Below are 27,485 nucleotides of genomic sequence, written 5' to 3' on the forward strand. Positions count from 1 at the left end.
TGTGCAACTGCCAGTTTTTCTGAACCTGAAATAGATTAAGATACCCTTCGTGATGTTGGTGATATAGCAACCATTGTTATTTTCACAAGCAGAACTTAAATGACTTAGTCAGAGATTTAAGTTTTCCCGAAGATCTTTCGTAAATTTTGGCATCTAGACTTTGAAATAAAAATTTACTGGCACGAAACATGGTACATGTACATGTACATGCTAAAATTCTGAGGGCTGGAGGCTCATTAAAGAAAAATCTTAAAGCTGTTCTTTTGCACATGTTCTTTCTGCTGCTCATTCTGTGCAAATGAAAGAACGCTATGTAAATCTGGAACCACTGCTTGAGAAAATCAAATTCAAGGACCATGGTTCGAGAATTGTAGAGATTTAACAATTGTATGACTTCTACTACCGTTTTGTTCAAAATTCCTGTTTCTCCGCCCCTTATTTATTAGGTTTCACAGAAACGGAAGAACCCTAATATATGACCCCTTCCAAAAAAAAAAAAAAAAGAATTTTCTTCAAAGAAACAAGTATTTCTGTCACAAATACGAATTAATTTAATTGCATTAAAAATTTCCGTATTCGTTTCCTGTCCCTCCATTTAGGTAACCCTGGAGGAGCAGATGATATGCGGCGCCCTGCAGACCCTGAACGAGGAAGCTTGCGAGGACGTGATGCAGGAAACCGAAGAGACCAAGATCACGATCGATCCCGATCTGCCTCAGACGTCGATAATTCCGCCGAGTCCCGAGTGTCCCCAAGGTGAATCTCTCTTGACCACCGCATACCGTAGACGTAGCATCGTCTACGTCGAGAAAAATTTAAAAAAAATCAATTACAACGATAACGCCGGCCCGCTTGAGGGCGACGGTAGCGACCTCGAGTCGAGAACTTCGAGATCGAACTCGAACGTTTACCTCAGCGACGAGGATTAAATGGTTTAGCTCGTTCTCTCTCTTTCTCTACCAGTGAGAAAAGGAGAAATTGCATTCCTAAGCGCTAAAACAGTATTAGATTGTAGGTGTAGTTGCGCGACGATGCAGTTTGTTAGCGTCTATCTCGTCATTCTTCTGACGATATGCACAATTTGGCAACACCGATCGATTAACCTTCCCACTTCGTTTGCATGCGTAGTTGTGCCTATAGAGTCGACGTTGAGGTGTTTTGATAAATTTGTGATTTTTTTTTTTTCGCAGAAAATAAAAAGTTTAATGTTAAATTTTCATTGATTTTTTCCCATTCTATTTGGGAATGAAATGCCCATCAAGAATTTTGTTAATCAATATTTTCTCTCGAACATTCCTTTTACGTTTGCATCTTGACTCGTAACTTGACCTACTCAAGCTAAATTTTTATTTTATAATTTTGTTAAATTTTTACTTGTGAATATATCCTCTTTTTGTACCTATTCATGTAACATTCTTATTTTACAATTTTATTGCATTTAATTGCACATTTTTTTATTTTCGACCTGCTTGAATAATTTTTTTTTTCAAAATTTTATTGCGTTGCATTTATTTTTTCTCCGGAATATATCATCTTTTCTGACCTACTTAACAACATTTTTATTTTACACATATTTACTTTTGAATATATCGACATTTTTGCTCTACTGAAGTGTGCGTTGCATATAATTTTACTTTTGAATATATCAACTTTTTTGACTTATTTAAATAAATTTTATATTTCACAACTTTGTTACATTGCATTGCACATATTGTTACTTTTGAATATATCGACTTTTCTGGCCTACTAAATTTTAGTGCATAGCATGTATTTTTACTTTTGAATATATCAAATTTTTGACCTACTTAAATAAATAATTTTTTAACTTACTTATGTACAATTCTTATTTCACAATTTTTTGTTTAATCTTTTTCACTTATTTTTTCTTTTTTTTTTTTATTGTGACAAAATAATAAATAAAACAATTTTTTAGTAATTTTCCAGCGAAATATGACGGGTTCAAATTACTTCAACATGGCAGCGTCAGAATCATGTTGTCCCAATATCATATCATCATATTAGGTTGTATCATACACCGTTTTTTGAAATTTTAGATTTTTTATTTTCAATCAACCAATAAAATGTCAGCGAATTAAATTTATCAAAACATCGTCTAGATGTAATACCTCAGGGATTTTGTTTGACTAACCGCATTTTGTGTTAGAAAATAGTTACTTTCTTTCTGCGACCAGCGGTGGAAGTTCGGGCGGTACATTCGAACTACTCTCGCCGCACGACCTCCCAAGCTGGCTCCCAAATCCTCAGCATGTTTATTTCGTCACTTACCCGCATACAGATATTGAATTCACCTATAATTGTGTACGATTTACTATTGAAAATAGAGGAACGCATGTGGCGATAGTATTTTTCCCAGAATAATAAGATACGGTCCTCTATTTTCCCATGTCGATAACCAGTGGACGAATTATTGACTTTATTTATTTGTTTTTACCGTTAGTTTTGTGTACTTTATTATGTAAGGCGAATAAAGTTGATTTTTTTCTGATGCGCACTTATTTTATTATGTTTCGTTTTGTGGGCGTGTCCTGTGCCGTGACGTCTTTACGTATATGTGAATTCAGTAGCTGTCTTTGTTTATTTTGCACGTGTATCTGTTTTATCGCCGTTAGTGACTAATTCGTAGTGCATGTTTTCAACAAACCACTCCACCTTCGCGTTTGACTTGACTTTCGAACTGAAAAGAATCAGAAATAATAAAAAACATATCGCGATGACATTTAAACGATCTTGAAAACGAAACTTGCATTTCAAGCGCAAACGACCGCGATTATAGTAAGTAGTAGAAGTAACGTAGACCTTAACTCCTTGTTTCCTTTTGCAGGTCCCATAGTACCGTTAGGGTTAATAAAATGAATTGCGATAACAAATGAAGGTATTGACGGCGTGCGCTTGCGCTAATTCCCGTTCGCGTCGCTTTCGTCGCGTAGAGTTTTACGTCTCCGCCGTTTCGCTTTTTCTTGCGTCGTAAACGCGCGGTAAATCGACGAGACATTTGAACTACCCACGCTTTCGCTCGTAGTTTACATCTGTGCTGGTTCTGTCGCTCACTTCGAATGCGCTGTTAGTTGTTGCTGCTGTCACGTCTGGGCACAGACTACTAAATTGTTTTGTTCTCTGGTCTATGTTCGATGTAACCTATAAACAGAATCGACTCGACCAGTCAGTCGGTCACTTAGTCAGTTGGAGGAGGCGTTAGACACAAGATAAGGTTGCTTAGTTGAAAATGCCCCATTGTAAGGTAAAGTTTAACGAATTGCAATTTTTGATTTTTGATCATATCATCTGCGTACTTTCTGGGGAAAGGTTATGAAAGAGAGATTATTTGTAAGCATGTAAAGTATGCCACATAAAACACGCTGTTCTCCAGATATATGAATTGTAATCACTCGCCTCCTCAAAAATAAAAAAGTTACAAACTTTTATTCAGAATTTATCCGTTAGTAAAATATTAATGAGAGGTGATAAAGTTAATATCTGTTATACAACTAAGCGCAACACCCTTTTTTTTTTTAAACAGTAGAACCTAGACACTTGATAGTTGTTGAAAGTGTCCTCTACCTTGAATAATTCTCTTCACGCTGAAAAAAAATTATTATTTTTTTTTGAAATGATTGGAAAATATTTTTTATTTTAAGAGAAACCAGTGCCGTACCATCAATGTCTGCGAAAAATAGACTGGTGAAATTCATATACGCCCGCCACTGGTGTATTTAAAAAAAATATGTTGCCTCTTGATATGTAGACGTGTGCCAAATTTCATTCAAAAATATCTAAAGTGGTATTACAGATATTTAAAAAATATATTTTAATTTTGGAAAATTTACCAGTCTGTATCTCAAGAGTTAAGACGTTTAGGGAGTATCTTCATATGAAGCTTTCTTTTTAAAGTTGCCTAAAAATATGTGAGATATTTTCATTTTACTATTTTATTTTAAGCTAAGTCACTGGCTCATTAATTATGGGTAGGTTATTGTTTAGACATGAACACATTCGTATTAACATTGCCGTTCATATTTATTAATCAACAAAAGAGATGTTAACGCCATATTAAGCTGGCATAAAAAATAATTAAGCATTGTAAATAAGCGTTACGCAAATGTCGCTCATTAAGATACAGGGTGACTGATTTTTTAATTTTTAAATTTAAAATTATAAAATGGAAATATCTCTAAAGCTGTGTATTTTATCGAAATAGCACGAAATATCGAGATTATAAGGTGCAACTAACGACCTCTACATATTACGCGACAAAATAGGATATACTTGTATTCGCGGCATCGAAAAACTCCCGTGATTCGGTATACGTAAGCCTTTGGTCGAATGTGTCTAGAATGGTGGCCAGCAATCCCCTTGTCTTCTATTGTGACACCACTAAAGGGCAAATCAATTTAAAATTTCTAACCATGAAAATGAACGTTTATGACAGGTCAGGCAAGTCATGATGGTGTTCGTAAGTTGAGTTCGTAAACATGGAAGAAAGATTCAACGTGGTAAAATGATGGCAGTAAGTCATGTAACCAAGATTCGAAATCGTAATATTTCATTTTTCTTAATTTTATTTTAACTCAGCGTTTCAGAAATCTGTCACTAGAGGACATTTACACAGAGCATTATTTTCCTGTATTTTATATATTTACACTAGATATTGCAAAATAGAACACATTAACTTAAGCATAATCACAAATCCTCAAAAATTGTTACTCTTGTTTTTAAGTCGATAAGTGTTATCGACTTTTTTATTTAAATGTAATGTATTACATGTAAATGTAAGAAAGATGAGACTTGATATCGCGATATACATTCTGTTGCGTTGAATTTTTCAAAAAAGTATGATGCAGATTAAAAAAGTGAAAAAAGGGCATAACTGAATGCAATAACTTGCGTTATTTAAGTAACACAAATACATTTAACATTTTCGAAAAAAAATGATTAATAATAATCGGGAATTAAACAGTATACAACGCTAATTGCAATTCATTTTCAAAATGTTTCGAAAATTTACAATGCCATCACGACTGAGTGCAGTCTCGTCAGTGGACAAAATGACATTTAAGAATTGTATAAAATTACTCTCAACTCTCAACCCTTTGAACGTGAAAGGGCCGAAGATCATTTTCATGCAAAACTGTAGAGTAAGCAATTCTTTCCTGAGCAGCAAGTTTTCCCGTACTTGTTGACGGGTCAGCATTCTTTCTCTTCTTGCAGCGGTTCTTTTATACCTTGATCTCCCTTTATTCATATTATCAGGTTTGAATCATCCTCTCTCACCAAATCTTCTGCGTATGTTGATCAATGTCTTAGCAGATGGAACGTTTCTATTGGGATAAGCCTCGATATAAAACCGCCGTGCTTGATCTGCCTTTCCATTTGCTCTTCCGTAGCAAAAATGCATATCGCGATATTCAATATTTGAATATTCCTGATGATCCATCATAGTAGCAGTTTAATAGAAATTAATTTTTAACGCATTGTGACAATGAATTTTTCAAATTTCATTACGTGCTGCTAGGTAAAATCACATTTACATGTAATACATTACATTTAAATAAAAAAGTCGATAACACTTATCGACTTTAAACAAGAGTAACAATTTTTGTGGGTTTGTGATTCTGCTTGAAGCAATCTGTTATATTTTGCAATTTCAGTCTAAATAAATAAGATACAGGGAAAATAAAAAAAGTGTTTTAGGATTTTGTATACTAGCTTATTCCGTTCCGAGAATTGAGCTCACTGCGTTAAAAGTAAAATTAAAAAAAAATAATTTTGACAAGCCCTAACCTTTCCTCCAAGCTTCCGAAATTTCCAAACACCCTGTACAATAAATGGTAGAAATAAGAATATTATTGGAATGTGTGAGAGTAAGTGTTTTCTATTATAATAATAATAATGATGATGATGATGATGATGTCTTTATTATCCCACATATTTAGAATACAATCAGTGTATTATGGATTTCGGCAAGTAGGTCAATATAGATCATGAAAATGAAACAGAAAACTACATTAAAAATTTATATAATAGAAATATGACTGAGCACACATTAATAGGTAAAATATTCGTTTAAATTGTAAAAACAGTCTTCTAGTCTTCTTTAGCTCTGGGGACAGTCTATTGTAGATTCTAATACCGGTGTTCGTAAAATATTTTTTTGAAAATTCTAGTCTATATTTTTTTATGGAGACACAATCTTTGTTACGTGTATTATAGTCGTGGAAATCTCGTTTTTTTTGTAAGGTATTTTTATTTTTATATACCCATAAACAGACTTCTAATATGTATATACACGCTAAAGGCAGTGCTATGGGTGTCGAACTGCATTTTTTACCCCTTATCAGACAATATTAAACTCGACAAACTTCTTTCACGATTTACGTCGAAATATGAGGCCAAAATCTCCACAATCACAGAACTTTTTTGCGTAGTTTTCAAACGACACGCCAAGACCTTTATGTCGCTTTCCGGGCATATTTCTAACCTGGAAGGTACAGGGTTATTCATTATATTTTGACACCCACCTGCAGGGTTATTTTTTTGAGAAGTGTAGGTACAAAAATTTGAAGATTTTCGCTCTATTATCTTTTAATTAATTTTTTAATTAAGCCCATTGCGTTAAAAAAATGAATGTTGACCAGTTTTAACTGGGAAAATGTTTCGAATTTTTGTTACGTGACTTACAACCTTTATTTTACCATGTTGAATATTTCCTCCAATGTTCCGAACTCAATTTCCGATATACTTTGATGTTTACTTTATTGGCGCCATCTCGTGGTCGGTCCATTCTGTTTATAAGTCGTCACGCGACGCAAAGAACCGAATATATCTCTTCTCCGAGGTTTCCCGTACAAATTCGGAGAAATGAAAACGCGTCGATGCCCGCTTGTGTGTGCGTCCGCTTTGCTGAAGCCTTCGTTTGTAGATTACCAGACGCCACGCAGGAGACGCTCGCGGACGAACAGCTCCAGCGGCGTAGGCGAGGCGGATTTCGTTTTGTTGCAATCCTCGCCCGTCGGTCACATGCACTGGCAGCCCGTCAGCCTCTCGGTGGCCGAAAGTTTGAGCGACCAAAGCTCCAGGGGCAGTTCGCAGCCGCCCTCGCCAGGTAGACACCGTCGTTAATGCCCGCGCATCCTCTCCTTCGCTGTTTGGATAAGCTTTTAGCCGCCGAGCTGGCATCGCTTGTAGAAATTTCGAGATAAAACATGTAAATAGATGGTCACGCGCAATAGAAACAAATTGATCCTAATCTAGATGCGGAGACACTAGGAAGGGCTTTTCTATGGGCTGATATTAATTCTGGTACAGGATGAGTCAACGATAGCGCTACCTCTTTGGTTGCAAAATTTAGGAGAAAATTATCGTTAGTATGTACAATTTAAAATTATTTTGAAGTATACAGTGTGGCCCAAAAAAATAATATAAGGTAGATTTTTAAAATTTTGTTTTGAATTGGTTAGGATACATGCATACTTCCGGGTATTACGTATATATTTTACTTTTCCGGCCAAAATACCATATAAAACTTCTACTACGGATATAAAGTACAATATTTTCACGATTGTTCTGGTTATAAAGTACGAGCGTGCAAAAATTGGGGATTTTTCATCACTTGCGAGGTTTTCTCTGTAATGTGCGTGTCCCACCGACAGTTTGCGCTGTATTGTTTTATGGAAAGGTTTGAGTCTATGGTTAAAATGGCGGATCGGCGCAAGTATTCAACTGTAAAAGGAAAGATAGAGATTATCAGAAGTATCGAGAATGGCATCGTTAAAGCGGAAATCTCGAAAAGATCAAAAAAGCAAGTGACTGTAAGTCGCACGGGATTAAAAAAAATCATAAACGTCGGAAAATGTTCTGGTGAAGCAGGAGACGTTAACAAACAGCTGTGGTGAACTGGTTAGAGAATAAGTGGCCCAGTATTGCACAAAATTATGGCTCTGAGGATATTTTCAATGGCGAGGAGACTGAGCTATTTTACAAGATGACTCCAGATCGTACCTTAATTTAGGGGAGAAAAGTGTTTGGGTGGGAAGCAGTCGCGGTTGAGGTAAAGTCTGTTCATAGATATAAGAAAGTGATACGAATTAAGGAAAGACCCGGGCAAGCTGTAATAATGAAATATGGCCGAACAGGTCCGTACTTTGCTTAGAATTTGATTATTTGGGGTTTTGTTGGGAAAGACACTAAACAATATTTATTTATTTATGTTTAAATCTAAAATAAAATTACAAATTATTTTTATTACCTACTTAAATTACTTAAAATTCACATAATATATCAGTATCACTATCGCTGTCATCCCCTGTTCTAATTATTATTTGTTCTATATTATTTGCAATATGGATATACGATTGTACTGCTTTTTCTATATGTTTAACAGAATTTGCCCAACTTTGTGGAGGGATGTTAAAAACTTCGGTTTCTATAAGTTTGAGGACATTGGAGTTAACACGGGGAAAACATTGTTACGACGAATGGCAGATTTTAATTTGGTGCCAAACATGTTCAATGGGATTAAATATACAGTGGTAAGGTGGAAGCCTTAAAACTGTATGCCCAAGATTTTCTGCATAATTATCACAGACGTATTCCTTTTGTAGGTTCAAGCTTTGTAGAACCTCACTTAATTGCTTTTTGGTATAATATTCGTAAAAATAAATGACGTTATTATACATGTAGTTTTGGATTCTTGCTTTTGTGTCACTTGAGGAAGGGGTTTTAGTCAACTGTCTACTGTGATAACTTGCATTGTCCATTATAATGACGCTATTAGGAGGAATGTTTGGAACTAGTTTGTTTTTAAACCAACTTTCCAATAAATCAGCGGTAGTGTCTTCATGGTAATCCAGAGAAGAATCTTTAATATTTTTCGCAGACAGAGAAAGTCCATTTGGAATCCAACCATCTTTAATGCCAGCATGCAAAATAGTTATTCTTTTACCTCTTTTTGATGACGCGTTTGTTTTACACTTATCACCCTTTTCAGAACCAGGTTTCATCCAAGCAAATAATTGGTCTTTGTTGTTCTCTGTAAATCCTATTTTTTTCTAGATATTCCGGTCGCCATTTTCGAATTCAAAAAGATTCCATTAAAACTTGCCTTCTGTCGATTTTTTGAAATCTAAAACCCATGTGTTGAATGCACTTCTATAAGGTAGTTCTGCCACATTTACTCCTGAGATACACTAGTCTCGCACATATTTTGCATAATTCGCAGTGACGGGAGATGAAACTATGGTTCTCTGGTATGACCCTCTATCGAAAAAAGAATCAATGGAGTGGCATCGTAAGGGTGAAGCACCTCCAAGAAAATTCAGTCTGCCAGTCAACAAAAAAGGTGATGGCCACGATCTTTTGGGATTGTGAAGGAATTCTTTTAATAGATTTGAAAGAAACTAATACCACTGTCAATGGTAAAGATTAAGCAACATTATTACATAAATTGCGAGACCGCAAAAGCGTAAAACGTCGAGAGAAACTGACCAGAGGCTTGCGTCTTTTGCACGATAATGCACCTGTCCATACTGCTGGTGTTGCACAAGCTGCCATTTTGGAGAGTGGGTTCTAACAGATAGGTCATCCTCCCTATAGTCCAGATATGGCCCCCAGCGATTATTATTTGTTTAGATATTTGAAAAAGGACTTACGTAGACGGCGGTTTAACGACGAAGTTGAGTTAAAAGAGGCTGTTTTAGCTCATCTAGCAGACAAATCAAGAAAATATTTTTTTAAAGGGATTGAGTGGTTAATAAAGAGATGTAATAAGTGTATTGAAGTTAAGGGGAATATATTGAAAAATAATAAAAAACTGTTACTCTACTTTGTTTCTTTTATATTCAGGCCGGGAAATTTTGGCGCTGCCCTCGTATATGTTGTAGTGTTTATATAGATAGATAAGGTTTTAGTTAAGGTAGTTTAGTTTCTTTCTTTTTTTAGTACCCATATGTGTTTATCAGTTTTCTATTTTCATATTAAACAAAAATATGTACGTGCCTGCATTTTTTTTTGTTTTTTTATAGCGTACTTCCGCTTATAGAGTACTCATTTTCTGGCCCTTAGAGGGCACTTTATAACCGAAGTTCACTGTAATTTTTTGTTTTTAATTTTTAATGTTTTTTTATTTAAAATATATTTTAATACTTTTTACAAAACTTCGGGATTCCTCCTGCTGAGCCAATCTGACGTAAGATTTTCGCTTTAAAAAATAGAAACCTCTTTCTGCATGGTCATAAAAATTTGGTTAATGTGACAGCATTATCATTATTATTTCTTAAGTAACTGCCTATCTGTTCTATTAAAATACTTCAAAAAATCGAAGTACGAATACGAAGTACCTAAACTCTGAGGTGTATTTTTGAAATATTTATAATTATTTCTTTTCATTTTAGTGGGCTCTGTTTGTAAGAATTATTAATTCTAGTTAAATTAATTAATTCTACTTATATATTGCGTAAGGGGGCGGAACATAGTCGCGGATGATCGATTGGTAGAAGATTCGATTACATGCGAGAAACGTATTCTGGTCGAATAAAATTTATTTGTCGTACCTTAAGGCTCTTACATGTTTTTTGAGCTCAATTCATATTTTTCGTCCTGTTCAATAACACCAAACCCGCACCAAACGGTTACTTTCTGTGTATTCTTGTATATTCATCAAATAGCCTCGTTGTCATAAACTATAGGTCTTCTTTATTCTGGGCCACTACAACTTTAGTTAGTTATTTGTTAATTCTATTCCCATTCCAAAATGAGCCGTATGTCCTAGTTTAAAGTATGCAATCCTAAAAACTAAATAAAAATTCTATTCTCTAAAGCTTTTTGCAATGTTCACATATACTTATGTACATATTATATATGGCAACTTGGTTCAGTAGCGTGTTACTACCACCAAACAAGATAAAACCTGTCAAATATATAAGAAAAAAACATATCAATCAAAAACTCCCATTGCTTCAACGGCACAAAAAAAATGTAAACCCATAAACCGAACTGCAAAGATCGGGAACAAAAAACCATCATGAAAAAAATATCTTCCTCCAAGTATGATTCATGCAATAGTTGATGAAACCTGAAACAAAGTGTTTCAGATATTATAAGATTGATAGAACCTATTCCAGCATAATATGATTTACGTTTACGTTTAAGATTGGACAGCAGCTGTTGACTTAACGAACTTTTAAAGTAAAAAAAAAATACGTAAGTTAGTTTTTTTCCCCAAGTACAGAACTAAACTTTTATCTCTGTTCTACAATAAGTCAAGGCCCGTATCTACGAAAAGGACGGTAAACATATTTAAAATGCTTAAAAATTAATAAACTTACCGTGTTTTTGAACATTCATGGCAAAAAGTTAGCCATCAAAGTCGCTTTTATATGATTAGCTATATTTTTTTGATGTGTACATGGTTTTAAAGTCGTCAATATAACCAAAACTGTTAATACATTTGGTCCAATTGTGGAACTACGGTGTAGCGATGAGTAATAACCAATCGGACACCTTAATTTGTAGTCTGTCGCATCGCACTTCTGACGGCTCGCAATGGCCTAACCCCGCCTCTTTCGTTCTAGCGCTGGAACGAAAAACCTCCTTCGGTAACAGGAGCAGCCTCAAATGCGGGGAGAACCCTAACCGCGGGCGTCACGTGGTCATCAAAACCGACTACCCCGATCACCACCGGGTGAGCATCTCGACCAACGACTCGACCGTGGTGTACGAGACCCCCGCCACCAGATGTCTCGAGTACAAACACTCGTCTTCCCAAACCAAACCAAGGCCTTCGTCGCTGAACCTGATCAAACCGGAAGCGAAACCTCAAAGACCCTCGCTGCGCATCCGATCCAAGTCGATCGACAACACTCAAACCACTGCCAAGAAAGACAAAACCAGGGAACGGTCCGCGGGCATGGACAAACTGCACCATCTCAAAGAGAAACTGCTCAGATCGAGTCCGGACCTGAACGAGACCAGCGACAACGAGAGTACCCCTCTTGTGTCGGAGGTTTCGTCACCGTCCAATCGTTCCGGAGGCAGTTCGGAGATGAAAACGTCCGAATCTATCAGCGACCCGATATCTCCAGTGTCTCAGAAGAGCGCCTCTCCCGACGACGTCTCACTAAAGCTCAGCAGGAGCGATCAGAACCTCGAGGCGACTCATCGGCGGTCCAGGACCGTCTCAGGAGACTCCGTCAGCTCCATAACGGCCTTCTTGGAAAAGATAGACTCCAGGGAACTTTCCAGCGGCAGTTTGCACAGCGCGGGCTCCGGCCATTTGCTGCGACAGTGCGCCCTCGACTCTGACGAGCATTTGACGGACATTTATTGTGATACGGGCAGAGAAAATTGAACGCGACGTCGTTCTTTATCAAGTGCCTCCGGGGGAGACGAGTCGACGCGTCGGCTGGGGTGGAATAGGGCGGGCTCGACCCGTTTCTCGCTCAGTTTTGTTATCAACTTTGAGTATACAAAAAGGAAATGTCGGCAATAAAAACACAACAGAAAACAGCAACTAAAGTAAAAAAAACTCTTTAAACGAAAATTGAATTGAAATAACAGGCTGCTACTCTCATCTGAAATTACGGAAAAGCAAACCAAATTACGCAGAAGGATATCAACTAATCTGTGAATTGAAGACCATGATGCAAAAAGGTGCCAACTCACTTTTTTTAGTTTTCAAATAAATTGAGCTAAAGTTTATCTCCCGGAACTTTTCATGTGACTTAATTTTAAATATTTGTAGATGTTATGATGCATAAAGGTACATTAAAAAATCTTGTAGCAGGTCAACTTCGGAAGAAATATATTTGCAATGCCAAAAAAATTAGAAAAAACAAGGGAAAAAATGAATTAACACCTTTTTCAGAGTTATTGTTTATAATGAGCCATGATCATAAGTAAATGAAAAGAGTGTTATATGTACAAAAACTATTTATTTAGCAACATTTTTGGATTCAATGACTCTTTTTCTCCTCGTTTCAAATTATAATAGAAGCATCTGAGGTTTTCTGGGATGAAAGGAATCTGTTCCTGGATATTGTCATATTTTACTAACAAAGTGTTAATTTCGGGTTCGGACCTAGTCATCTTTCTGTTTTTCCGTTTATCAACGCTTTTCCAATCCTCAGCCGCAACGAACGAATATTTATATTTGGTTCGACTTGAAGCCACCGAACTTCCCTAAATAAAACTTTTTCATTCGTCATTTTTTTTTTTATTCTAATTTCATTGCCAAACTTTTCATTGCATTTTAAACTACACTTTTACCTGCAGAGACGACTTTCAGTACAGGGAAATTTTTCTGGGACCTGGTATACCTTTAAACACTATTTTTTTTCAGGAAATGATTTTCTTTTTCTTGACTTATCCTTATTTTCAAGGGCGGCTTCTTCCCCTATCTCTTGTACGTAAAAATACAAAAAAATAATTTTCTTTGGTAAATTCACACGTTAGAATCAGTACTTGACCCATTACTGGCAAATTATCGTTAGTAACGGCAACGTCTGCAATCTTAGTGTCCTGATTTTCAGATTCCAATTCCAATATTGGCGAGATGATTTTCTGAAGTCTGCACCTTTTAATGGGAAGCTCAGCATCTCAGTCACCTGAAAGACGTCAAAAAACTTTTATTAATTTGAACTAAAATCTGAAACTATTGCAAATGTAAAAAAAAATACTACTTGTCGAGTTATCACTATTTGCCTCCTTGGTAATTCTTGAAGAAAAAATGGTCTGGATACCGCGGGATCTTGGAACTGGTTCACTGGTTGGCATTTGCTGAAGTTTAGTTTTTTTGGGGGACGTCGGTTGTATTTCCCTATTATCGGTATTACTGTCGCCTAAAAATAGGTATATTATAAAAAACATTAACCCTTGACAAAAATAATAATGTACGAACCTTCTTCTGACGGAAAATGTTCAGAGCCTGGATCTTAAAACATTCAACTAAATAGGCACAATATGCTTCTAAATTTCGATGCACCTCGTAACACTTTTAAGATTACCCGTCTACGAGAATTGGGAGAATCTATGACTCGAAAGATTTACTAACAAACGGAAAACTGAGTTAACACCTTTTTTCATTATGGTCTTCAATTGCGCTCGTGTTTCATTGAAACAAACTTTGTTTTTTAAATTTACATAAACACATAGAGTAAGATCACGTCAAGTGGACCCCATTTACCACTTGATCATAAAAAATCTATATATATATATATATATATATATATATATATATATATATATATATATATATATATATATATATATATATATTCTCACGTATTGATTCACGGATGGAAAAATGTGATGACACTATATTCCGGGATATCATCCGTTCGCTCGTTGAACTCCGACTGGAATCCTGCATCCGACTGGAATCCTGCAAATCTTGCATCCGACTGGAATCCTGCAGACGTTTCGCCAAAATCTCACTTGGCATCTTCAATGCTCGCGCTCCGAAAACACTTCGAACACTGAACAGTGTTCGAAGTGTTTTCGGAGCGCGAGCATTGAAGATGCCAAGTGAGATTTTGGCGAAACGTCTGCAGGATTCCAGTCGGATGCAAGATTTGCAGGATTCCAGTCGGATGCAGGATTCCAGTCGGAGTTCAACGAGCGAACGGATGATATCCCGGAATATAGTGTCATCATATATATATATATATATATATATATATATATATATATATATATATATATATATATATATATATATATGTACTGTTTTAGTCCTTCACGGATGAAACTATGTGTATTGGTGGTAATCCAGGTGTTCATCCGTTCGTTGTTTGCGGACATGTACGAGGGAAATGGACGCGCGGCCTCTGAAGATGCCAAGTGGTATTTTGGCGAAACGTCAGGCGAATGATCCTACTCCAGGGTCAAACAACGAACGGATGAACACCTGGATTACCACTAATACATACACATATATATATATATATATATATATATATATATATATATATATATATATATATATATATATATATATATATATATATATATATGTTTAGCTTTTGGTTCTTGGGTTATAGGTCTTTGTATTAAAAGCGATTAAATTTTTTTTTGTCCATATATTGACGTTTCGGTCTATGACCTTCTTCAGAAAGGGGTACAGTCAAAAAGAGACAAACACAAATCTTAAAATTGAAGAGGTAGCATCATATGGAAGTTTATACTTTAAAAGCGTTTGGTTTTAAACGCTTTTAAAGTATAAACTTCCATATGATGCTACCTCTTCAATTTTAAGATTTGTGTTTGTCTCTTTTTGACTGTACCCCTTTCTGAAGAAGGTCATAGAAGACCGAAACGTCAATATATGGACAAAAAAAAATTTAATCGCTTTTAATACAAAGACCTATAACCCAAGAACCAAAAGCTAAACATAAATATAGAGAAGGTCTAAGAAAAAACAAAATATAAACAATATATATATATATATATATATATATATATATATATATATATATATATATATATATATATATATATATATATATATATATATATATATATTATAAGTACTTATGATGGAAAATTGATCCCTCAAACGATTTTTTTTTAATTTTGATTTTAACTTTTTTTTTATAATGAAAATTTTAATTTAAATTAAAAAATGGATAAAAAAATCAACCGTAAGAGATAAATGATTTAAGAATATATTAACGACTTCAAATTATTTGTTTATTTGCGTATAACTAACTAACTCTGAAGTTAACAAGTGAAAGTTTAACTGATTTCTTGGTTAAAAAAATCATTTTTTTTTATCGGTCACGTGGTTTATGTATTTAAGTTTAAGATTTCGGAAGAAAATTTCGCCGCGCTGCCGAGCGTCTCGAACTGCATTGAAGGTTTTGTCAGTGATAATTTAAAATAGTAATACAAAATATTATTATAAAAGAAATTTTATTATTATATATGTTATTTTATTATAATTATTATTAATAAAATTAATTTTTTTTTAAATATTAACAATCATAACATACTGAATAGAACAAACAAGCTTAAAGAATTAAATTGTAAATTTGTCGTCAGTTGTTTTTATTTTATTTTTTTAAACTTTTTTTTTAATACTTTTTCATTTTCTGAAACGAGCCTGCATTCTAGTGAAAAACTTTGCAATGGTTTGTAATAATGAAATTGGCGAGTATTTTTTAATGTAGTTAAGCGTTCGGATCGTGGTTGCTATTTTTTTGAAAAAGAACTTCGGGCCCACTGAAAAAAAGGAAAGTGGGGTTATTATGCGGTTGTTTTTATCGCGTTGGAGACTAGCACGATAAGCTTGTGTTTTTACACTCCCTGCTAAGCCATCGCACGCTCCTTTGCCATGAGATGTAGGGAAAAAAGTCCAATCAACATCAACACCAAAATCATTTTTATGATTAACTAAATTTAACTATTTTTTTAATCACATAATTTCATAATTCACTCGGACCATTTTAAATCACAGAAAATATTATTATTACAATTAAAAATTATAATACTAAAATATTAACTAAAAAAACGCAAGTCAACACTTCAGCTTTTATTTTTAATAATTATTTCATGCTTTGCGTATAAACCTATGTCACGAATAGACAGGAATGACTTCTGAAATGAGTTTGTTATTTACCAGGATACGCGAAAAACAAATGAAAATCGTAACGGAGCGGTTTTTCTTTTGTTAACTGAAAATGGGAGTGTTGACTAGTAAATTTAAAAATAATAATTGATTAAATTACCTAGAAAAAATAAGTGTAGACCATAACAGTTTTAAAAATTTTGATTGATTATTTTTTTCAAAATTTACGCTGTTTGGTAACAATAATAAAAAAATTTGATAGTATTCTTTATAACGTTGTTTAAAAAAAAATAAAATATTTTATAATAACATAAATAACAATAAAATTTGTTTTATAATAATATTTTGTATTGTTTTTCGAGGCGCCCAGCCGAGCGGCGTTTCCACCGCGCCCGGCGCGCCCTCATAAATAAATTCATTTTGTTTAAACTAATGACGAGCAGTGAAATTTTCTTCCCGAAGCTTAAACTTAAATGAATACAAGCATGTGACCGATAAGAAAAACATGATTTTTTTTACTAAGAAATCAGTTAAATTTTCATTTGTTAACTTAAAAGTTAGTTTATAATACGAAAATAAACAAATAATTTTAAGTCCATAATATATTCTTAATGTATAGACATTAACGGAAGCCTATATTAAGGCATCGGAGATCCAAAAGATCCCGTTGCATCAACATTCTATAACCTTCAAACGAAGAAAGCAAATGAGGGCACTCGTACTTAAGTGAAATACAGAGTTCGCTTAGCCTTCCATAGATGGCGCTGCTTGCTTTTTTAAGAACAAGTATTACCGCGAGTGGTTGGAATTACTGTTCCACTAGAATAATCGATACGTAAACATAAATTAAAAACTAAACAGAAACGCGCCCAGTTTTTCTAAATGACGGAAATTTGTTACAAAGAAGAAATAGAACTTGGTTTTGCGATTGGGCCCTATTAAAATCTCTCTGTAAGTATATATTTTAGCGGTTTTGCTTAGTTTTATTGTTGAAGGCAGTTGACTTAATGATCGATAGCGAGCGCGGTATTATATTTTTTACTTTTATCCCGTATATTTTTATCGCGATACTTAATTACGTAAGAATTAACCCGTCTATCCTAGAGAAAATAGCATCTTGTTCCGAACTTGCACTTTTTATTAGAAACATCTCTGTTTGTTATTAAAAGTAGCAAATTGTTGGATTAGCGAGCTGCGTAGTCTTAAAATCGATAGCAGCTTGGCTTACGAGCTCTAATTCGTCTAAATAATCAAATTTACCGCGTCGAAACTGCAATACGCTTGTACCGACGATAGACTTTCTCTACTGGCCCACGCAACCAGTTTACTAGTGCACGTGTTACGGCAATACGTTGATAGATGGAGCGACTGTGTAGTTACACGAATAAATTGTTTTGTTACACGATGTTGTTTCTCATGCTTGCCCCCTCTTCTGTTATCCATGTTCATGTTTTAGTTTTTGACATCAGTCTGTGAATCCAACCTAAACTAACCAATTACAATGGCCTACGTTGCGAGTTTTTTTTCCAATATTCTAACACATTATTATGTATTGTTAAATGATAAATTGTTTGTAGGAATCAAGCAGAATTCCCTTGGGCTTTGGTCTTGTTCAGTTTTGAATAAATGTTCATATTACAAATACAAATATATAATGTCGATAATCAAGCAGAAGAAAGGGACAATAGAGATTTGAACATTTTCCTGCATGTGTGTTAAGTTAGGGCTGTCGGCTGACCAACCCATAGTTCCGCCGTTACCCAATCCAACCCCTGGGATATTCCATGTTAAGAAAAATTTTTAACTTGCACAACATTGTGAGCAGGGGTACCGTCTTGCTGTCATATAATCAGCACTGATATATTCTATTAGTTGTTCCATTTGGTGCTCTAAGAGTTGCAAATAATGATCCGCGGTTAACTTTTGATTTATAAATATCCGGAAAGAAGGCAACCTAGCTCAAAAATATTTTCGAAGGTAAAACGTCATCCACGAGAATATGGATCCTTTACAAAACCGCGGCCTAGGACGCATATAAGGCTAGCCAGAGATAGAAAATTGGAAGAACTAACTTTTCTGGGAGAAACAGAAATTAACCCGAATACTTACAAAAATTGGAGGTATCCCATTTAAAGAAATATACCTTTGTGTGATATCTCGGGTAAAATAGATAGATTCCCGCTTAAAAAACTTTAAAAAATGTTTCTTTTTGCTAAACTCTATACGGACAATTAAAAAAGTTATAGAGGGCCTTTAAAATCGCACATTTTTGAGAATTACCCTGTAACCCGTAACGTGCACTTTAGTTTTGGGCTAACTATGCTGCAAATGCTTTAGGTAACAGAGGCCCCTCGAATTTGGACCACCCAGTACAGGGCAGCTAATGCACCGCCCAGTACAGTACGATGGGCTTAAAATGAAACTCTCGCTTATACTGCATTTATCTATTTTTCGATAAATTTAGTACACTATCTACTCTAAAGCATTATTCTGGCTCCTCTTTCACCTGGCAGCTACTAGACATCAATTCACCTTCTCCACAGGTGGTACGGGTTGCTAGCAGTACCACGTCTTGCTGTCTTCCTCCGTGACGTCGCTTTTTACCACCTGTCACAATTCGGGCTTGAATTTGGGCCTTACGTAAGGCGGAGGGCTCGGCCTACAATGGACGCCGCAATTGATGGCCGCGTCGGCGCAAGAATGAGCCTCTTTACTGTTGAGGTAGTTGTGAAAAGTGTCCGCGCTGTTGAAAGTCGAGAATTGCGATGCAGGCTGGTGGGGGGTGACGGACTCGACTGTTTCTTCGGATAAGCCGATTCTAGCAGAAAACGATCGACACTACATTTACCTAAATTAACGTTATTAACATCAAGGATTTCAGGTATGAAAAAGCAGTAAACCTAAAATTTAAAATGGCCTCGGAAGGATGGGTCAGTGGCCGTGACGTCACTCCGCATTGATACTCTGATATGAGTCACTTATATTTCTTTTCGAGATTTGGTGGTACAATGAAAGCTCTATATAAGCAACTCACTTCAACTAATTTCAATAAAAAAGTTTCTTATAGGCAAAAATAAAAGTTAAAGACAAGATGTCACAAAAAAAAGATGTTTTGTCAGTTTAAATTATTTTTTACCAGCTAAATCTAATTAAGAATTAATTGCACGTTTTTATTACAGTATGTTAATTGCAATACCGTCTTAAGTGTCGTTTAAAGACTTCGAAGCTCAGAGTTATAAGTAAATTATATGATTTTTTTGAACATACGGAAGATATCCTGTCTAATATGTATTCTGAATTTGATAAAATCATGTGTTTCACTTCTACATAAATATGCAGTTGAGTTCTTTAAGAACTGAACGTCTACTTCTAGAATATAGGAAACAAGATTGCTTTCGAAAAATCGTCACTTTTTTCGCAAAATCGATGTGATTTTATTGTGCATACACCCTGTATAAAGTGTCTGTCAAGTCACGCCGAACTTCAAAGTTACGGCAAACTTTCTTAAATAATAAAATTTGTACAAATAATAGCGTTGTCGAATGTTTTTTTTATTTTTTTTTCAAATATCTCGCGCGCCCTGTATAATTGATGAAACCTGAAATTCTCCCAACACAATTTACGATACTATTCAAATCAAATTATCGCATCCTTCTAGTTTTTCATTTATCGATAATAATTTACACACAAAAACGGAAAGTTTTAGTATGTTTTAGATTTTTTTGCCCATGAACGACGCACCCTGTATATAATTCAAACAATGTTCGAAATATAGGTTATAGCCCTGGATCTCCCACGTTTTCTGGTACATGATTTTTTCCAATAGAGTAATGCAGTACGTGGTAATAGTAAATGACGTCATCGCTTCTATATTGAGGGGCGGGAAATGGTGATTTTCATTTGGATTTTTTCAAATATCTCGAACAACGTATGTGATACACGAAAACCGTAAATACAAAAGTTGTAGCTATCGATGTAGCCAATTGGCCATATTTTTCACGAATTTTGATTGATTTAATAACGAAAAGAACGATTTTCAGGGTCTTTTAGATTTTTGTCTATAATTGAAAAACCCTGCATATAATGGAAAAAATGCCTGAAATAAAAGTTATGGTCCCGCATTTCCGGTTCACAAATTTTGCCGATCGGGTCAATAGTTTTCGACAAAATAATTTTTTTCTGAAAGGCAAAATATACCAAAAAACTTTTTCAAAACTTTTTAAAAAATTCTTTGCGAAATTTTGAGTCCTTTTTTAACATATGAAATGCGGGTGTGGACTTTGACCCTTCGGCCAAATCTGAAGTCGATAGCTGAAAATTGAAGACACCTGCTAATTTTCGAATATAGCACTTAATATATTGAACACCCTGTATAACAGGCGAAAACCCTCAATACAAAAGTTTTAGCTGTCAATGTGGGCATATCGTCATGTAAAAGAAAATGGAAAATATTTTTGCTAATTTCTTTTACTAACCGAACTGTGTCAAATAAATAAGTTCAGTTTTATTTTGCATAACAAAACATTTTATCACATCGGATTTTAATAAATCTTTGATTAGTTTTGCACTAATCGTGAAAACACACAAAAACGATTCTGTTTGATAGCTTTTTCTCCTAATCTTTGTCACAAAAGAACCCCAATTAAAAGAATTTATAGCATCATCAGAAACCCAATTAATATATTGTCGATGGTTTTTAAAGCTGGAATGGTTTGTGCGTTTGAACTACTTTTAACCGAGAATTTTGAATATAATATAATATATAAAAATCATTTTCTATTATTTTTTTGATTAACTTAATTTATTTTTTTATTTAATGTTATTTTAAGCGAGTTTGGCTTATTAGTAGGCCAAACAAACCAGATTATCACACCTGTTAGCGCCTATTGAGATTCTAAAAATTTTAAGAAAGGCTACATTTTCAAATCGTTTTCTATGAAATTTTGCATGTACGGTACGGCAAAGGAATCAACGAAACATTTGAACTATTTTGATGTAAGCCAGGAGCAAGACATTTGAACTACTTCAATTTTAAGGGTTTTTCTGTTTCAACAAGCATTCCGTGTAAGAGATTTCAAATAAACAAACCAAAAGAAAAAAAAACACAGCAATTGATCACTCTCCCGTGGATGGTTTTACCTTTCATGGTACCAGTCTATACAAATGTGAAACAAATTATCTAGAAAAAAGTCGCTCTCCTCATCGTCTCTGCAAACGGTAGGGAATGACAAATGTTGAATACAATGAGGTCAACGTTTCGGATTACTCACAAATCGTCGTGATGAAAGCACAAAACGAACGTCAGGATCAGCACCAATATAACCATAACAAAAGTAGGTACTGTAATTGTCAGCAAGAGCTCCTTCATATAACTCCTTTTTGGTAGTTCGTCCCTCGAAATCGGCCTCCAATAATCATCATAGGCGTCTTCCTCGGTGTTGACGTGATTCGATTTGTGCATGGCCGAATTATTGTTTTCATCCCTTCGAATCTAAAAGTGCAAATGCTGAGATCGACATCGGGCTTTGAACATCATATCAACCAGCCGAAACGAGCACCAGTCCATTGAGAAACCCGCCTCTTTAAAATATCTTTCGACCGACGTCTTCTTGAATCCTCTCGGACAAGGTGAAACTTTGTACAAAGGTCTAACTTCCTCCTGAAGCTCCAACAGCTCCGACGAAAATACCACTTCGCTGCCGAACCTCACGATCACCCTGGGTGTAAATTAAAGTGACGATTATAGCGATAGTTAGATAGAATATTACCCTTCTCCTTCGCTTGGATTCAAAGGCTTCCGTGCGCCCATCTCGATCGCCGACTCGAGAAACGTAACGTAAAGATCCTCGTCACTGTCGCGCCACAATTGTTTCCTAAAAATATCTTTTAATGCGTCCATGCGATCGACTTCAAACATGTCTTCCACATTCAAATTGTCGATTTTCAAGTGCAGCTCGTATTTAGCCGGATTCAGCTTCTCGGAGATAATAACATTTATGTTTTTGACTCGCGTTTCGTAATTGTGTTTATTGAGAGCGACGACTTCGAGTGGAACGACAGCTTTGTTTTTGTTCGGGGGCACCCCGTACAAGTAACCAGAGTGATGACGTTCGCTGTATACATAGTGGATCCAAGACGGTAAATCCGGCGCATTGAGAAGGGACGCCTCGTATACGAATTGGTCCCTTCTACCCTCGTAGGTCCAGTTAAAAAGGGGAGGATCGACTACTATTTGGAAAACCTCGGTCATTAATACGTTCGCATCTTTCGCAAACGCAAATTTTGCTAGGTAAATAAAAATTGTAACACATTTTAAAAGACTAAGCGATAAACGCAGCATCTAGAATCGAAATCACGGAGTCAAAAAATGGTTATAATTTTAGAAATCAATATTTCTATTTCTGTAATTTCAAATTTTACTTGGACCGCAGTTCAACAATAATTAAAACCATAGAATATTGGTCCTGGCAAAAGGCTCAACGCAACGCAATGTTTTAGCAAAGCATGCTACAGATCAGAATTTGGATGTTCGTCCTTGCCCAGCAGAGCAAGTTTTTTCTGAATTCGTGAATGTTGGTAAATAGCATATTAGAAAATTTAAATATTAAGCACGAATTGTTCTGTAATTATCGTGGCTGGCATATTTGTTTGGCATGTGGCTATGTTTTGCGTAAACGAAGAATGATGAGATTATAGAGACGATGAACAGGACATTGCGCCATGTATCGAAACGGCGTTTTGTAATTTCACGTGTCCTTGTTTTTATTTTGGTTCGGTGCAGCTGGTCGCATAATTGAGGTTGTTTATTTTTACTTTGCGCTATTAACTCAATGTTGGACGCACAGTTTCTGTCTATATTCAGTTGAAATTTTGCCAGTCACTTAAAGAAGAAGGCAATCGTCAATCTGCCAATTGCGTAAAAATGAATTGAATTTGTTTGGTCAATATAATTAGAAAAACAGGAAATTATAGACGCAAGATTTTAATAACGAGTTATTGTGTGCATGCAGTAGTGATGCCATCTCTTGTTACAATCATGGAACTAATTACATGAGGCTAGTATGGATAGATTGCGCGCGTGGCATCTCGCGTCGAACGCGCGAACTAATTAGTCGATTCGAGCTCCAACAGATGTCCACCGAACTAAATAATCCATGCGTTCGTCAATTGGTTGAATTAATAATGTCAAGGAATTGTAGAAAAAATTACACATCTTAATCCGAAACAATTTATTTTATGCAGAATTTATATAAATAAACCATCGCCAAACTTCCTCAGGCTTTCCCAACGATCCACTTGGATGTCCTGTATCCTGGGTTTCGAAAAAGTAAATTCTTTTCACCCCCAAAACAAAAAGAAACGGGGAGCACACACATTTTATGAACTGTAATAGTATATTATGCAACAAGTGCTTTAAACGGCATATTTACTAGTTCCCATTTAACCTACTTGTTTATCGTTCCTCTCGGTTTTGCTATTGTTGTCTCTATTTACGTACTATGTCTCGTTAGACATAGACGTTAGACAATTTTTAAAGGATAGAGCATTTAAGAGGATTAAATTTTGAAGATCCTATAAGCAAAAAAAAGCAGGAACCAACCTTGTTTGTACTGATGAGACATGGATATTTGAAAATCGTACAATTGGTCTTCGCAAGATATTAATATAATAGCTGTAAAAACTACTAAAGTTTGTTTTTTTTGTTTAAATTGTCTGATATATTGCGCAACATTTTTCGGCGTATTAGTTTTTGGGTACATTTTCGTAAAACAACACGAATACATTCAATGACATGACCGTCAGAATTGACAGACGTCAAAATTCAAACAGTGCGGTGAAATCTCCGAAAACATCCGATCGCTCCTAAACCAGTGCGGTAAAATCCCGGAAATATCCGAAGTGGCTCGGATCCGTGGGAAACGAAACTTGACGCTTCCCGCACGCTAAATCGGTGTGTAATTAGGCATTTTACATACGGGAGTAGAAAAAATACATACCTTAATTAGAAAGAATTTATATTATTAAACCGACACCAAAAGGGAGTACACACATTCTATGAACCGTAAAATGATTTCATTTATGATTTATCCATTAATTCCTATATGCGACGTGGCAAATCCCTCGGGAGCAATCAAAAACCGATCGCGTCGCTTATCGCTCCCTCACTTCGCTCAGAAGTCCGAGGGCCATGGTAGCGTCCAAACGCGCACCGTCGACGTGCCGCGACGCGGATATCCTCCAGGACCCTTTTCTGAGGATTCCCTACTGGTCGTCCAAGCTGGGCAGGTCGAACAAAATCTGGGCGATACTGACCTTGCTCTTGGTGCTCGCTTCTTACGTCTACTCCAACTTCTTCGGAAACCACGAAGCCCGCGACTCGATCGTCGTCGTCGTCGTCACGCTCATCAACAGCGGCCTGCTGACGGTCTCGAACGTCGTCACCGCGGTCGGTTTCCTCCGGGCGGACAAATCGGAATGGCTGCTGCGTAGTTTCGTCGACGTCACCAAAAAAATCAACCCCGAGGATTTGACGAAAGGCCGCAAGTATTGGATCGGATTCACCCTCGTCCATTTCGCTTACGTCGCGCAGACGAGCCTGGACGTTTTCGCCGTCGGCTCGTTGGTGGAGCCCAGCTCATATCCGTTCTTCGTCAACCGTAACGTCCAGTTCTACGTCTACTGGATCGTCATGTTCCACGTGAACGCTTTCGGTTTCAACGTGGGCCGAAAGTTTCGCACGTTAAACGAACGCTTGGACGCCGTCTTCGACGAGTTCGCGGAACGGAATAAGTTCCGGGTGGTCGAGGAGTATAAGACAAAGGCGGTGAGACGCGAGGTGATCCGCACGCGAAAGATACACCTGGAGCTGTGCGATTTCTTGGACGTCTTCAACGAGGTGTTCGGCACCACGTTGCTGATCGCTACGATCTACGTCACGTCGATCGTGCTGTGGAGTCTGACCATTATACTGGGCCACGGTATACTGGGCGACGGGTTCGACCGACGCCCCTTCACGGCCTACAAGACGGCGACGTTCTTCGGATGGATGTTCATCGCAATGGTTCGTATATCCCGGTTTAAAATTCGGGGCGTTCGGAAATTGAGTTATAGCTTGTCAAATAAGCTGGTATTTTACACACTGCCCTGATTTAGCAAAAGCAATAGAAAAGTGTGTGTACACGTTAAATATTAAATTTTTTGCGTTAGTTTTTTAATTTTCGGCCGTAGCTTAGACACTACAGCACCGGTAAGCATTTACCTTCAGTTTCAGGCTTTAATGTTGGCGAAATCCGGCTACAACGTCCAAAAACGGAACGCGGACATAGTCCGGACCTGTTTCGTTTTCCTCGGCAGGCTGCCGCCGTCCCTGTCGCACGCCCAAAGGAACGACATCACAGAAGACGTCCAGCTTTTGATTCAGCAAACTTCGAGAACCGACATAGGAATTTCGGCGGGGGGTTTTTTCATCATCAACTACGGAGTCCTGGGATTCGTAATAACCAACGTCACCACCTATCTGATCGTCTGCATTCAATTTATACTGACCGGACGGTACGGTTCTGCACAGAATACGACAGATGTATAAAACCCATGTTGTAGTTTTAATCAAAGAGCTCTTTTTTTTTTTTGATAACACTTATTATCCACAAATTATTCACAAATCTTTTGGATTGCCTCTGCGTCGGTTGCTGATGAATCGAACTAGCTAACGTTTCGCCCATCATCCTGTTGGCTTCTTCAGCGCTTAACTTAAACTGGCACCTGTATCTCTGTATCTATGTCGTTTTACTTTTGATATACTGGGTGGTATATTTTTCAAAAATAAAATATGTTTGGCACATATTTTTCAAAAAATATATACGACATTGATTTCCTTAAAAAAAGACATTTACCTTCATTTAGGAGCAGATATTTTTTTTGTCCGTCGCACTTTTTTCATTTAAAAATAAAAAGTAATTTCTCTGCATGCTGTCACATTAATGATGTTACTATGCTTTTTATAAAACTTCTGGATTCCTCCTGCGTAATAACAACCCCCCAATCTTAGATATTCTTATCAATAGAAAATCAGACCTGGGTCGCTCTGAAGAAGCCACAGGATGATTGGCGAAACGTTAGCTATGATAGAAATTATTGTGACGGGGGATGAAATTATGGTTGTCTATTATTTCTCTATCGAAGAAAGAATCACTGGAGTGGCGTCGTGAAGCACCTCCAACAAAATTCAGAGTCTGCCGGTCAACGAAAAACGTGATGACCACGCTCTTTTGGGACAGTGAAGGAATCCTTATGATATATTTTAAAGAAACTAATACCACTGTCAATGGTAAATATTACGCAACATTGTTACATAAATTGCGAGACTGCATACGTGTAAAACGTCGAGGAAAACTGACCAGAGGCGTGCGTCTTTTGCACGATAATGCACCTGTCCATACTGCTGGTGTTGTACAAGCTGATATTTTAGAGTGTGGGTTCCAACAGATAGATCATCCTCCCTATAGTCCAGATAATCCTCCCAGCGACTGTTATTTGAATATTTGAAAAAGGACTTACGTAGACGGTGGTTTAACGACGAAGTTGAGTTAAGAGAGGCTGTTTCAGCTCATTTTGCAGACAAATCAAAAGAATATTTTTTTAAGGGGATTGAGTTGTTAATGTAGAGATGTAATAAGTGTATTGAAGTTAAGGGGGATTATATTGAAACATAATAAAAAATTGTTACTCTACTTTATTTCTTTCATATTCAGGCCCGGAAATTTTGGCGCTGCCCTCGTAAGATCGAATTGAAAAAAACGAATTTTTACTGTTATTATCATTATCAATTTAACGGTTCGTTAATATTTAAATAACGAAGTGTCAGAGGCTATTTATAGGGAAGCGGCATTGACCCAGTGGGACCGCCGTA

General features: G+C 36.3%; 2 protein-coding genes across 10 annotated transcripts in view; one reads left to right on the plus strand and one right to left on the minus strand.

Annotated features, from left to right (window-relative positions):
* LOC132702848 (kinase D-interacting substrate of 220 kDa B) overlaps positions 1–14,204 on the plus strand; it is a 73,942-nt gene extending 59,738 nt beyond the window's left edge. For 6 of the 8 annotated variants that reach the window (XM_060671676.1, XM_060671682.1, XM_060671678.1 and 3 more), the window contains 3 exons: positions 600–756; positions 6,938–7,120; positions 11,586–14,204. In XM_060671676.1, coding sequence (XP_060527659.1) covers positions 600–756; positions 6,938–7,120; positions 11,586–12,361 — 1,116 coding nt within the window. In that variant the 3' untranslated portion in view covers positions 12,362–14,204. Of the gene's footprint in view, positions 1–599; positions 757–2,842; positions 2,894–6,937; positions 7,121–11,585 lie in introns of those variants that run through there. The other 2 variants (XM_060671683.1, XM_060671679.1) reach the window with 2 other exon arrangements.
* Positions 14,205–18,723: 4,519 nt separating this feature from the next.
* On the minus strand, positions 18,724–23,022 carry LOC132703577 (epsilon-sarcoglycan). Of its 2 annotated transcripts, XM_060672919.1 has the most exons (5): positions 22,345–23,022; positions 22,119–22,293; positions 21,847–22,067; positions 21,716–21,784; positions 18,724–19,394 (listed from the first exon to the last, which is right to left on the minus strand). In XM_060672919.1, the coding sequence occupies exons 1-5, from the start codon at positions 22,914–22,916 to the stop codon at positions 19,187–19,189; spliced, it is 1,245 nt and encodes a 414-aa protein (XP_060528902.1). In that variant the 5' UTR covers positions 22,917–23,022; the 3' UTR covers positions 18,724–19,186. The 2 variants fall into 2 exon arrangements, with proteins under 2 accessions (XP_060528902.1, XP_060528903.1); XM_060672920.1 differs by lacking the exon at positions 21,716–21,784 and having other exon boundaries at positions 18,733–19,394.
* Positions 23,023–27,485: the final 4,463 nt, after the last annotated feature.

This window comes from Cylas formicarius, unplaced genomic scaffold (genome assembly GCF_029955315.1).
Source record: "Cylas formicarius isolate icCylForm1 unplaced genomic scaffold, icCylForm1.1 PGA_scaffold_6__28_contigs__length_40554024, whole genome shotgun sequence".
NCBI lineage: Eukaryota > Metazoa > Arthropoda > Insecta > Coleoptera > Brentidae > Cylas > Cylas formicarius.